The sequence below is a fragment of the Melospiza melodia genome, chromosome 3 (assembly GCF_035770615.1).
Source record: "Melospiza melodia melodia isolate bMelMel2 chromosome 3, bMelMel2.pri, whole genome shotgun sequence".
Classification (NCBI taxonomy): domain Eukaryota; kingdom Metazoa; phylum Chordata; class Aves; order Passeriformes; family Passerellidae; genus Melospiza; species Melospiza melodia.
The window spans coordinates 4504916-4518156 of NC_086196.1; the positions used below are offsets into that span (position 1 = coordinate 4504916).

Genomic DNA, 13241 nt, shown 5'->3' on the forward strand with positions numbered 1-13241 from the left:
TCCCTGCTAATGAGGGTGCAGGTTGCCACCACTGAACATGACCATCTTCTCCATGGACATCATTGATTAGATACTGTTTAGTTGTTGTAATGTATTTCTGGCCTAACTTATATGCTAACAATTGGAACTTTCTTTTCTTAATTATAACACAAAAAGATAATGTTAAATCTTAACTGAAGACAAAATGAGTTTGAGCACTGTCTGAAATAGGGACACTTTACTCATTTAAGCCTCTCAGTAAGCACAAGGTCAATTTACTTTTTCAGCAGAGGCACATGCACAAACATAAACTCACCATCTCCAAATAAGAAAAAAAAAATACTATTATGAATGTCAAAACAGCCCATGAATTCTTTTTACCCAAGTCTCAGGATATAAAAGTTTTGACAATATGGGGAGTCTAAGTCCTAATAACACAATTTTAAATAAAATGGAAGTTTAACTGTTCTATATCAAGGCTTGCTTAAGTTGTTTTCTTTTAGCTTGGCCAAAAAGGAAGAAAAAAATCTAGTGCACAGCAAGTAATGGAAGCAAAGCACAGCGATTCTAACCACTGAGCCACAAACCATACAGGGAGTCATGAGAAAAGTCACTTGGCAGTAACAGTCATTCTTCAAATAGAAAATTATCAAGAGTTTGTTTTCGGTATTTTTCCCTCCTCCAGGCATAGCAGACAAAGTTATTGAATTCTAAGATGTCATTGCCATTAAAAATGATTGATCATTGTGATGACTAATTAACATTTGGTAGGAAAGGTTCTTGACTTTTAGAAGTCGAGTGTATCAGTCTCTGACAAGCACACAGTAGTCAAAATATTGTCTTTTGAAACAGAGGGTTTTTCCTTTGAAATAGAGGTTTCTCAAGGAAGGTACTATAGTTCATGTTCTAAGTCCAGACCTCTCTTTTCCTCTACAGAGAGGACCACAAAGCTGCTGTCAATCATAAGGAACCAGTCAAACTTTCCTCAGTTTAATTAGAGGTATCACTCTAATCACAGAAAGTAACTGTAAAAACACAGAAAGAAAACAAATCCATGATTACCATCTTAGTAGTTTGTGGATATCGGGCATGGCTCTTTTCTCCAACAAGCCTTTGCCATTAAAAAAGTCAAAGAAATGAGAAGGAAGGTATAAGCTTACTGGAGTCTCAGCTTTCATCTGGGCCTGCAACTTCTCTCTCATTTCCTTCTCATTGAATTTGGCACTTCTTTTTACATAGACTCCTCCATGCTATCAGAGAGAAAAAAAAAAGGGAAAAGCATTAAATATTTAAGTAGTTTAATGTAGAATAGCTGACAGAAGAACAAACAAGAGACAATGACAAGTCATCTTTATGACTCATGCTGCAAATTGCCTACAAGAGTTTCTCTTATCGCAAAAACATGTGGAACTAATTTTACATTTGCATATACTTCAGCTCACAAAATCCATTTAAATAAAAATCAGATATAAATCCCCCCCAATGCATTAGACACTTGAAGTGTCATGTTTAAAGGTGCTAAGTAATGAATTAGAAGGTGGCATTAGAAGTGACCCCAGGGTATTTATTCCTGGCAATGCTGACATGCAGCTTCATTTGTATATCAAGGGAAAATCACAGAACTGAAGTTACTCACATGCAAGTACTTACAGGTCAATGCTTTCAATTCTATGTGCCCTCTCTTAAATAGTAACTAATGCAAATACTGGGAATGCAAGTATCATACTTCTACATACAAAATTTATCAATAGCATAAAAGTAACCAGCGTAGTTTTTGAAAACCTCCATGCACTTTACTAGAGAACCAGACTTTTAATAAAGAAGTTATATACCAAGAGAATAATTAAATAAGTAAACCAAAGTCTTCACAAAGCAAATAATTCTGTAGAAGTATTTTTACTGAAAATTATTATAAAAAGTAAAACTCTGTCCTGGAAGAGATTAATTTTATAACTTGTTGCACACAATTTATCACAGAATTTCAGTAAAAGTAGACACAAAAAGAAATTTGCCCTATCATTTCCCTCTTCCACCACGTTGTTTTATCTACACAGAAAGAGTATGTAAACAAACATGCACCAGCTATGAACTACTGATACAATGAAGTCTGGAAAAAACATGATTAGCTTCCAAATAACAGAATTTCAGGTTTAAGGTACATTGTTTTCATGGTGACTCCGTAACTTGGTAATACTCTTTTCTGTTCACCATAACAATTGGTATTGGGATTTGTCAGACAACTTCTGTTCATTTATGGTTTTGCATGCTCTTAACAGAAAGATGACAGCAAGATTAAAACTACTAAGAGCTGAGCCTCACTCAAATACCTGATCTCATGAAAAGATACAGTACATGGTAGAAACAGGGCTGGTGGCTGTGTGCAGAGCTGTGTCCCTGGCATGGACAGGAATAAAATTGGAGGGGTTAGGAGGAGGGGGGCAGAAGAGATGGTCATGCAAAGTGCTTTCAGCATTTGCTTTTCATGGTGTGGAGAGATGGCTGCTTAGCTAGTGGTGTTTGAGGTGACTTTTGAGTTGTTCTTCAAAGACTGCAGTGACAGGGAACAGAAAGCCAATGACCCATTAACTCCATACCAAATATTCTGTCTTAACTTTATCATGTGTGGTTCCCTCCCAAGGTGAATTAGCCAGCTCTAACACTCAGCTCTGCTGCTGTGACTGGCAGGGGACCAAAACCAAGAACAGAATTCCCCAGCTTGGCTGTGGCATGATGTTGGGACCATCCCACAAGCAGTTTAACAGTTTCAGACAGAAAGCACCATGAACAGAAAAACATTTCTGCAGCTGTGTAGTAAACAGAGCCTCATGTTATCTCCACACTCCACATGTAAGACCGTTTTCAAGATCTGACACAATTAAAGGGAAACAGAAGCTAAAGCAGACTTAAGTACAGCTGTATTCTGACACCAAACACAGCCATCCCTTCCAAAGGGGCAAACTCAGTTCGGTATCAGAAAAAATTCATCTACTATATAAGACTTCCATGTAATGGGTAGGTCATCATTCTCAGCTAGGTCAAGACTTGATAAATAAGTGAAACCTGGAATTGAGGCATTCCCCTACCATCAAATTACTAATCAGCTGCAGTAAACTGGAAAAATACTGAACCAACTTTTCCTTGTTTGATTTGTCAACTTGGACAAATGAAGTTACTATTGGACTTTTTGGTCACGGACACACACCATGGCACCAAAGATAGATCTGGTGTTGCATGTCAGACATTTTAATGCTCAGAAATAGATTTGCACTTCTCAAGTAAATGAGCACAGAGTCATGTAACATAAGAACAGACAAAGTATCACAAGATCAGCGTTCCCTGCATTCACTCCAACTCCACCACTATGGCAGGTCCCCATGGCTCAGGGGTACAAAGCTAAAGAGAGGCAGGATATGTGGCTAAAACTCAGGAACAGCCAAAAGGGTGCACAAGCTGATGCTGGATAACAGAAAAGATAAAGACATATTCTCTATGTTAGAAAGTCAAGCAAACTGTGGGGTATCAAAAATACTTTTCAAAATTACATCCCAGCCTCATCAAGGGCATAAGATAAATGGGAATGAATTGGATAGTATAAGCAAATAGGAGCGATGGGATGCATTGGTAGCAAATGATAGGAGCAAAAAAATATTTCAGATCCACCCAAAAATAATAAAGACAGCTTTAGGAAAAGAAAACAGTTCTACTTAATAAATCAGACTTGGAACATAATAGGTTAATTTAAGTGTTTCTTTTCTTTCCTTGCTATTAGATAGCTGCCTCAAAAAAGAATGCTAGTTATGTGATTGTATATAGCTCAAATTCCCCAACTTGTATTGTATTTCCTTTTCAGTAAGAGATCAAATATATGAACGCTCTTCAAAACAGATTTGTGGAAGTACTGTTTTTTAAGGTTATAATTTTTTTCCGCTGTACTTTAAAAGCCCCTCTCTCAGTCAACAATGGACTGTGTTTACAAATATACTTCCTTTGTGCCTGAATTTTGCTCTCCTGGACATCCAGACCACGTTTATTTCCAAACAGGATGTTTACCTGAGGAAGGGAATATGAATTCCGTAAGCATGGCGTAATTATGTGGCTCTGGAAACTTTTAGTGGAGTGTAAGTGACATCACTGACAGAACATCAACAGGAAGGGCAGGAAGTGTTTTATGTTTTTGCACTGTTTGGTGTGATAAAAACAATAAAAATACCTATTAGCTTGCACTGCAGGCCTTCTGCATCCCGTCTCGGTCATTTAGCCATATATGCATCACCACTGCCTGTCAATTGTGTCACTGATTTAAATATATATATATAAATGTATACATAGTCACCCCCCACTAAATCTTGCAGAAGTTTTCTTTTTTGAGGAGTTCAAATATATATTTAATATATACATGTTTTGATTAAAAATGTAGGTGACATTCAGATTAATTTCCACAGGAACCTCCTTTTAACAGTCAATATACAGCTCAGGAAACTGAGCACCGGATATTCCACATAGCAAAAGTAATTTTCCAAAATCTTGAAAAAAATAATTTCCGGAAATCTAGTGATAGTGAATGGAATATATATCCTGTTTGTATTTTAATTAAAGCAGACTTAAATCACCACCAGTGTAATGACTAAAGGCAAGGACAAAGAGCAAAATATTTCCATGCAGCACATCAGTCACTTTGGTGGACAAAAATTGTAACAAAGCATTAAGGGCAAGCATTAGACAATTGAGAACTCCATTTTCTCCTTATGCATACCCTTAGTGAGGTATGACAGGGTCTGATAGTTTGTAGTTATTCAGGGGACAGGGACAGCAGACCTACCAATAAAAGAAATTGTGAACAGTTTTCTCATTTTCTCTGCAGCATACACTTCTCAAAACATACCTATTTTACCAGAAACTATGGCAATCACCCATGCTCCAGCCTAGATCTATAGCCTACTCACTAAAGTGCTCATTCAAAAGACAACAAAGATTTTCAACCATCAAGCTGAAGACATTGGATGTGCTGCAAAGATGAGGGAAAGAGTAAATCCTCCTATTTGGACATACACCTGTAGTTGCCTGCTCTTCATAGACTCCATTACAAATTAATATCGTTCCAAACATACCTAACATAATATTTTTCTCAACCTTCTCCACCTTCTTGGCCTGTTGGACAGGGCTGGCAGTCAGTTCAATCAAACTGTCTAATTCTATTAGAAATATTTTCCTAAGCGTGTGGGGGGTTTTGTTTTGGTTGAGATTTTGCATTTTTGTTTGCTTGTTTTGTTGTTTTGTTTTGGTTGGTTTGGTTTTTTTTCTTAATTTTTTTTGCCTGGGCAATGGGGTGAGGGACAGAAAGCAGATTAATATTCAGAGAACACATGAAGAGAAAATGCAAAAGACAAAGGAGAGAAGTCTTATTGAATAAGTACTTTGGAACCACTACCCAAAACTCTATCCATTTCTATTCTACTAGCTAAGCACCCATCTAAACCCCTGAGATAAGTACCATGAAGCCATTTCTGCTCACCTAGAAAAAGGACAGTACTTCCAAACCCATCCATCACTACATTTTATTTTGTTTCACATACAAATAGTTCTGCTTTCAGAAAAAGCAAAGAACAGACATGACAAATTCACAGGGGATTTTAGAGAAGTAAGCCATCTACACTGCTCTCCACCATTTTAGATTGAATATCATATCCACTCAGTATGTTGGCTGCTTAGTGACCATGGCCCACTGTTTCTCAGTATTTGTATAAAACTGAGTCACATCAGGTTGAGCTCTCAGACTAGAAGGAACAAAAGGAATATTATGCAGAAAAAGAAGAAAGAAAAAGGTAGGAATACTGTTAGACTCAGGTTTTTGCTTAATTGAAGTCCAAAATAACTATCAACATTTTCATGGACGTGGGATCTGTCTTTCCTCCACACTACACTAAAATCTAAATTTTCTCTTTTATATAGTGCTAAAACCTAAACAACTGAAAAATAAAGAAGTACATCAAACAGTAATGCCGATTTCCTTCCAATTTGTAGCATGATACACAGCAAAATGAGTCTGTTTACACCTGCTAACCTTCTGAGAGCATGACTACAAACTGGAGTTTTAGATTGTAAAAAGAACAAAGTTTTAGAATATTCTGACATATTTAGAATATTCTGAAATACTCCTAATAGACTCCACAGCTTCAATTCTATTATAAGTATTCATTTAGAAAAATAAGCTGAATTTTTAGTAACTCTTTCTCAACTTAGATACACATCTAACTACACTGAGTGAAGCCAGTTGCTTTCATGTTCAAATAATTGAATGTCAACTCAGCATGCATGGAAAATAGGGACAAAGTACATCTTGCATGTTTGACTCACAAACAGCAAGGAAAGAGTGAAGTGGCTCACCTGTGAAAAGTACCACCCGTAGAGTGGAAGCCATTTTAAGCCATCCTTCAGGACGTAGCGGACGTGCCCGAGCGCGTTCTGCCTGATTGCCAGCATGTCCGCGATAATCCAGTCAACTGCAATGACAAAATCCCCAAGCAATCAGCTAAATTACCTCCTAATTGCCACTGATGAAACAAAAAGTACATGTTGTATGTATAAATGTCATTAAAGGTTTCTGAACTAGAAGTTCTTGCTTGTTAGGGCAAGCCTGGAAAGAGACACAGTAAACAGACAAGCAGATTTTAAAAATCTATAAAAGTGTTAAGCAAAAGAAATACAAACCTGTACACTGATGATTTGATAAATATATTACATTTTCTTTATTTTTTGGCAAATCCCCGTAGATAATTACCTAAAAAAAAATTAAAAAATATGCAGTATTACTTTATAATTTATTTTCATTGCATTAGGCAGTGATGAGATCCAATGCAGTAATAGTCTTTAGTACAAAAACTGTCAGCAAGTTAGCATCATTAACAGACAAACACCCTATCACTACATCATTACCCACCACACAGATAACTGTCTTATCAACAAAGCTATAAATATCAATTAAGGATGGCTTAAGAAACTTATTCTGTTCTTGTGCCATAGCCCCAGAACTGGATCCATGGAATGTGACCTTCAGCCACAAGCTCCCTACATTAATATAATTGAAGTTAATGAGGAATCACAGACATGTATAAAATAACCATTTAATTTACACATCTAATGAAAAAGACATGCTTTATCCAGACACCTGCCATCATTCAACCTAAAATGGTAAATTTTCCTGGATTACATCAAGAACAAAATCTCAACCATTTGCCATTATTTTAACCATCAAGAGTGAACAAAAAAAGCATGAGGTTAAGGAGTGCCTTTAAATTAGTCTATGGCTTCCAAGTAGCAGGTTTTTTAATATGTTTTTCCTCTGCTACATTAAAGACACACTTCGACCTTGTAGTGTCTCACCCCTGAAAGGTACTGGTCTACTAGAGAAATAATCTTCTGAGAGCATGACTACAAAACAAGATTCTGATGCTAGAATCTCGGTCATCCTTTTAAAATGGGTTCATTCAATTAATTAATTTCTCATTTTATATTTGAAAATAATTTAAATTCTGAACTGAAGAACCAATTCACCTATTCAATTACCTTTAATAAACATTTTCATTACTAAATGAAGCATAGTTTTTCTCACCAGTACATTCTAGGTAGGCTTTCACCCTTGTTCTGCCAGTGGACATACTCCTTGTCTCTAGAAGTTGGTTGTATCAGACATACATGCTACTTTGAAATTATTCCATTTACCAAAAAAGCAAAGTGCTATATGGAAAGTTTACCCACTTATTTTTATCACTTCCCTAGTCTGGGCACTAACATTGATCTCTTAAATGGTATAACTTAGTATGCCAAGTCTCATATTGATCCTTACAGGAGGTCTCTACCAGTATCTCTGGAAACTCTGTGCACCTCTCAGGTAGCCTGTGATACTGCATGGCTAATGTCTCATATTGTTAACTCTAGGCAAAAACCCCACAAAAACACTATATGTTTCACATTCCTGCTGTTTCTTCTTTGTAAATGCAACCACACTGTTGATCAAGTTATGTTTTGAAGGCCAAAATCAGATATTGGCAAACTGCGGTACTCAGTTAATATGTGAACAAGAGATCATTCAACATAGAGTAAAAGAGGATATAACTTGAGATATTTTTTTCCAAAAATGAAAAAGGCATGCACAATAAATTCTAACTGAACAATATCTGTAACAAGTTAGTTGACAAGTATATTCTGAACAGTATCTGAGAAATTTGAACAAGATTCTGCTATAGGAGTAGCCTTCTCATTGAAGTACCAGAATTTATAACTTTACTGCTGACACTAGGTACCACTCACAGTTTAGAGCAAGGTAGCAGTCTAAGGGTTGACCTTACAGTTCAGGTGCACAAATTCCTCTGAAATAAATCTTCCTACTCTCACTTATAGAGTTAAAACTTCATTTTACAAGTGTACGCTTTCCTAGCACTGTTATGCACAATGTCCATAAATTCTGTTTTCTTTAATTTCAAGTTAAGACTCCACTATGCAGTTTCTGGCAAAGAGAATTTTAGAGTAAGAGGGAAGGCCCAATACAACAAATCATTAAACCAGAAGGTCTTGAATGTTATTTGAGCTTTTCTAAAATGTAGAGAAAAAATAAGAACAAGAATAAAACAAAACTTGCCCTTAACCCTAAGAGCTGCCCCACACAAGAAAAAGGATTTGAAATACACAATTTATAACTTCAACTTGTAAATATTTCCATTTTAATGTACCAAGTCAAAATCTCAGTGCAATCAGACCCACAATTTAAAGCACTAGCTTTGGATTATTGCATGGGTAAAAACAAATATAAAGGATCATTCCCATAAAAAAATATATATTTGCTGGTGTCTGCCAAATATAACAGTTAATCTGCGTAATTTTTTATTTCAGTAAGATTGGATCTAGTTCACTTTTTAACCTCAGAGGAACACCCACTCACTGTTCCTGTAAACAACTTCTATGCACAACATTATGGCTTACCCTAAGGGTTAGATGTGTTTACATGTAATGGACCAAAATCTTTTACTCATGATAAAACACACAGCCAAACTGTTGTACAGAACTAAAAAAGAAAAAAAAAAAAAAGTCTCATTTATATTAGTTCTCATTAAACGCACGAAAACTGGATGTTTCATTTCAAAGCAAAGGTAAGAATGAGAAAATCTGAAAGCTCTATGTTGCTTGCTCAGATGGCTCAGCCTAAGAGGATGCACCAGCTTTATCTGCAGCATCATCCACTTCGGCACCACCCATCTCACAGGGAAGGCTTACACAGTTCATCAAAGGCCAGCAAACAGCCATTCACCTTAGACACTCTCAGTTAAAGAACTGAGAAACAAACTTACAACTGTTACTACAAGTAGCTAAGAATGGCAGCTTCCAGCCTGCAGTCCCAAGGAGACACCTACTCTGGGCACCCACGCAGCTCTCCCTCTGAGACCATAGCATTTTTGCTTTATCAGGCTTCTGAAAATATTCACCATACACAACAGAATGGGAACAGTTAAGAGCTTTGAATCCTACAGAATGTCCTTTTCCCTTTGAGATGGTGGATGATGGAATTAACCTGCCTGTGTATAAGCAGAATAATCTACTCAGGACAAGACTCCAATTTCTGGCCCTCTGATGTGTTCAGGTAAACCAGAGCACCTCGTGTATATTATAGATGCAGAAGGAAACAATACAGTACTCTTCTTCATGGCCTCCAGACAACCTTGGACTCCCTGCTGTTTTTCTTAGCTAACTTTGCAGAATTCCTTGCTGTAAAGGCTGTGCAGCCTCCTAACTCTTTCTCATTTTGCTGGTGCAGATGTTTGGGGGCCACAGTGAATTACAAAATCACAGGATATTCTGAGTTGGAAGGGACCCACAGGGATCCTCGAGTCCACCTCTTTAGTGAATGTCCATAGGGGGATCAAACCCATACCTTGGTGCCTCAAGCACTGTGCTCTAAGGCAGCATTTGAGTGACTCACCTGGGACAGCAGGGCAGAAACAGGAATCCACAGTGCCCACCTTTATCCAAGCCCCTTTGGATGTAACCTGAAGACATCAGAGTGGCATAAAGACTCCCAGCCCTCCTCAGAGGAGCGGCGCTGCTCCCAGGATGCACACAGCATCAGCAGGGCTGGTCTTGCCCCTGCAGCCAGTGCCAGGGAAACAGCACAGGACAGGCAGGACATGCTTGGGAGGCAATTTGAATTTTAGTATAGTGTTTCACATATTTCATGCATGGCTGTCCAGACACTACAGTATACATATATTCTACCTATCTATCAGCTTAATGAAATGAAAAGTGCCCTGTCAGCCACAATGAAGCAAGTGAGGAAGCTGTTCATTTAGAATAGAATCTGCTGTTAAAAAAAAAAAAAAAAGGCACAATGAAGTCAAGCAAAGAAAACAAGTCAATAGGGAGAGCAACACAGCAAGCCAAAGTAAGTAGAAATTTAAGGGAAAGTGTTTAAAATGCAGATGTACAGTCTAACACTGCAAACATTACTTGTGTACACAACACTGAAATGTGTGCTTTTAGCCAGGTTTTGGTTGCTTAACAGTCCAGTCTGCAGTAATGGGTAATACAGTTAATGTGGGCCTTTCACATCTGTTTACACAGTAGCACTGTCAAACTCAATACAGCGAGGTCTCAAATACAGGAAACTGGATGCTATTGGATCCCTTCTGTGGGAAGGCTGGTAACCAGCTTCCATGGATGCCACACACCAAGCTGTTCACAGGCTCAGCAGCCACAAGACGCACCTCAGGGTGTCCTGTCCAGGTGAAGCTTTGATGAATTAGCAGGAAATGACAAGTAGTTCTGCTGGGAGAATGTACTGATTCAGTGATAGGCTGATCTAGGCATGCAAATGGGAGCTCCTGGGGGATCTGGTGACACCAGGTTCAGCTTCCCTACCAGACTGCTTTTTCCAGTGCAACATACTTAACTATGGCTGTGCTAATTGTGGTAGCTCATGCAGCAATATGGAACAGTCCTGCATGGCAGCCACACCCGAATAACCCATAATATGCACACGACTTCACTGAAACAAAGTGGACACTCCTAATTTAGAGTTAAGAATTTTATTTCTTGCTTATGAAATCTTGACATACCAAAGAAAATTAAATAGATAATTTAATCACATGTTAGCAGTATTAGCTCAGTAAACACTGTCATGGCAAAAATAACTGTAGGTAAAAGTAATCATACTATCAGAAGATCTGCTGGTCAACTGGTGATCACATCAAAGTCCTAGCAAAGAGATTAACTTAATATTGTAATTGGATGTGGCTCATAATGGGAGCAGTTAGAGGCTGATCTGCAAGCAGATCTTCTGATAGTGTGACTTCTGCTTCAGCAACATTAAGGCAATACAACTGGTTATTGCTGGTAAAAACTTGGGCCAACTCATCTGGTGTCTATCAGTCCACCAGCACACTCAGTCTTGGTTCCTCAGACTTCTTAATCCTCCTCCCTTCTCTATTCAAAGATACCAGATGTGAATTAAAGAATGACGTCCCCATCTTTGCTGCTTCTTCAACAAAACTTACGTTCACTGGAGCACTTTGTGAAAGCAAAGCACTGTGTTAAGGAAAAACATCAGCTTCAAGCACAGGCAAGAGAAACTGGGAAGAGGGATAAAAGCAGGATATCAGGGGAAGAATATTCCACCCCTCTTCTGGAGAATGAGTCAAGACATCAACACTTAAAAAGGACCACACAGACTTCCTACTCAGCTGTACAATCCTCACAAAATGCACCTCTCTCCACTTCACTATTTCTTCACAATTACTAATGGGGACTGCATGGGCCGAGAGCATCTCTGTTAGCTGAGCACTATACAACACATCTACTAAAATAAATAGTATCCTAAAACATATTTCTCATCTGTTTCTTACAAACTCTGGATACAATTTTCTGGCGAAAGGGTGGAGCTTGCATGACAAACCACCAAACCAACTAGCACGTACCCGTGCAAGCCGACCTCTGCAGCCCTGCTGCAGGCATCAAAAACCTGCCTCGTGTCTCAAGTCCTTTGAGCTCCCAGAGAAAGCACCTCACACCATAGAATCTATTTACCCTGTTTGACTAGAAGCAGGCTCAAGACAGGACACAGATAGGGAATCTCTACTTGGGGCTGACACATTTCTTAAGTTTTCAGATGTCTTACTATAAGAATTTTAAATGCTTATATTTCTTCACGGAAGACAAAGGAGCACTTTTATTCACATTAAACAGATACAGGTTTCACTTGCCTACAGCATAAGGAATATGAATAGAACAGAAGAGGAAGGACTTTGATGTTATTAGTTGCATTTTTTCTAGATCTGAAAAAAAAGTTTATAAATTTTCTAAACCTTTAGGACACATAGCTCTAAGGTAACGATCATACTATTGTTACATGTCATAACCTCTTTAGGGACTCTCTGCTCAACACAGAATTGCACAAGTCTAAAATCTGCTGCTCAGACAGCTCTAGCAAGCTCAGCAGCAAGCCATAAAATCACAAAGCAATCCATTTTATTGAAGCAGAGTTCATTCAAACATTCTGCAGCTATGTATTTTGCTGGGGTTCAGTGGGAAAAAACCTTACTAAGAGATTAATCTCTGGAGAATATTGAAAAGATTCCTATATGTAATGTAATTCAATTTTTTAAAAATACATTTGTGACTTGATTCAATCAGAGAGCACAGAACTTTAGAAAATACACTTATTGTCGTTTAATTTCCTTTTTGTAAGAAAACAATAATAACAACCTATTTAGATGAAATGGAACTATATTATATATGAAACCTGTACATTCTTATTTTCATACTAGTTTTTAGCCTTATGGTATAAATTGACAAACTTCTATGAATGTTTGGTTATACTTCATTCCATGTACTAGATACATGCATAAAAGTCACTTTGTTCTGATGCTGACTGTAAAGGCTTTACAGATTATGAGCTCAATTAAAGATAATTGTCCTCTGTACTCCTTAGCTCTCAGATGAATCCTTAACAAAATTTTTAAAAAGCATCTGTATATCTTAAATGTTCCAGTCTTGATAACCATTCCAGTCTTGATAATGCCCCAAGATTTGCTATGATTTTAAGATTCTGACATCTAAAGTCTGAAAAATCCTATTTTCAGTGCCCAAATAATTTACAGTTCTTTCTCCAAATTACTTGCTTTTGATTACAGTGCAGTTCAATGGCACAAATCCACCGTTACAATCAGTGACCATCTGGGAAAAATCAAAATTAGAGTACCTAAATTTCATCATAAATC

The 13241-nt window shown here is 37.6% G+C and overlaps 1 protein-coding gene across 1 annotated transcript in view; it reads right to left on the reverse strand.

Moving 5' to 3' along the window:
* AGPAT5 (1-acylglycerol-3-phosphate O-acyltransferase 5) overlaps positions 1-13241 on the reverse strand; it is a 55477-nt gene that overhangs the window by 34014 nt on the left and 8222 nt on the right. The window contains exons 2-4 of the mRNA XM_063150713.1: positions 6688-6757; positions 6364-6479; positions 1140-1229 (exon numbers count right to left, since the gene is read on the reverse strand). Coding sequence (XP_063006783.1) covers positions 1140-1229; positions 6364-6479; positions 6688-6757 — 276 coding nt within the window. The remainder of the gene's footprint in view (positions 1-1139; positions 1230-6363; positions 6480-6687; positions 6758-13241) is intronic.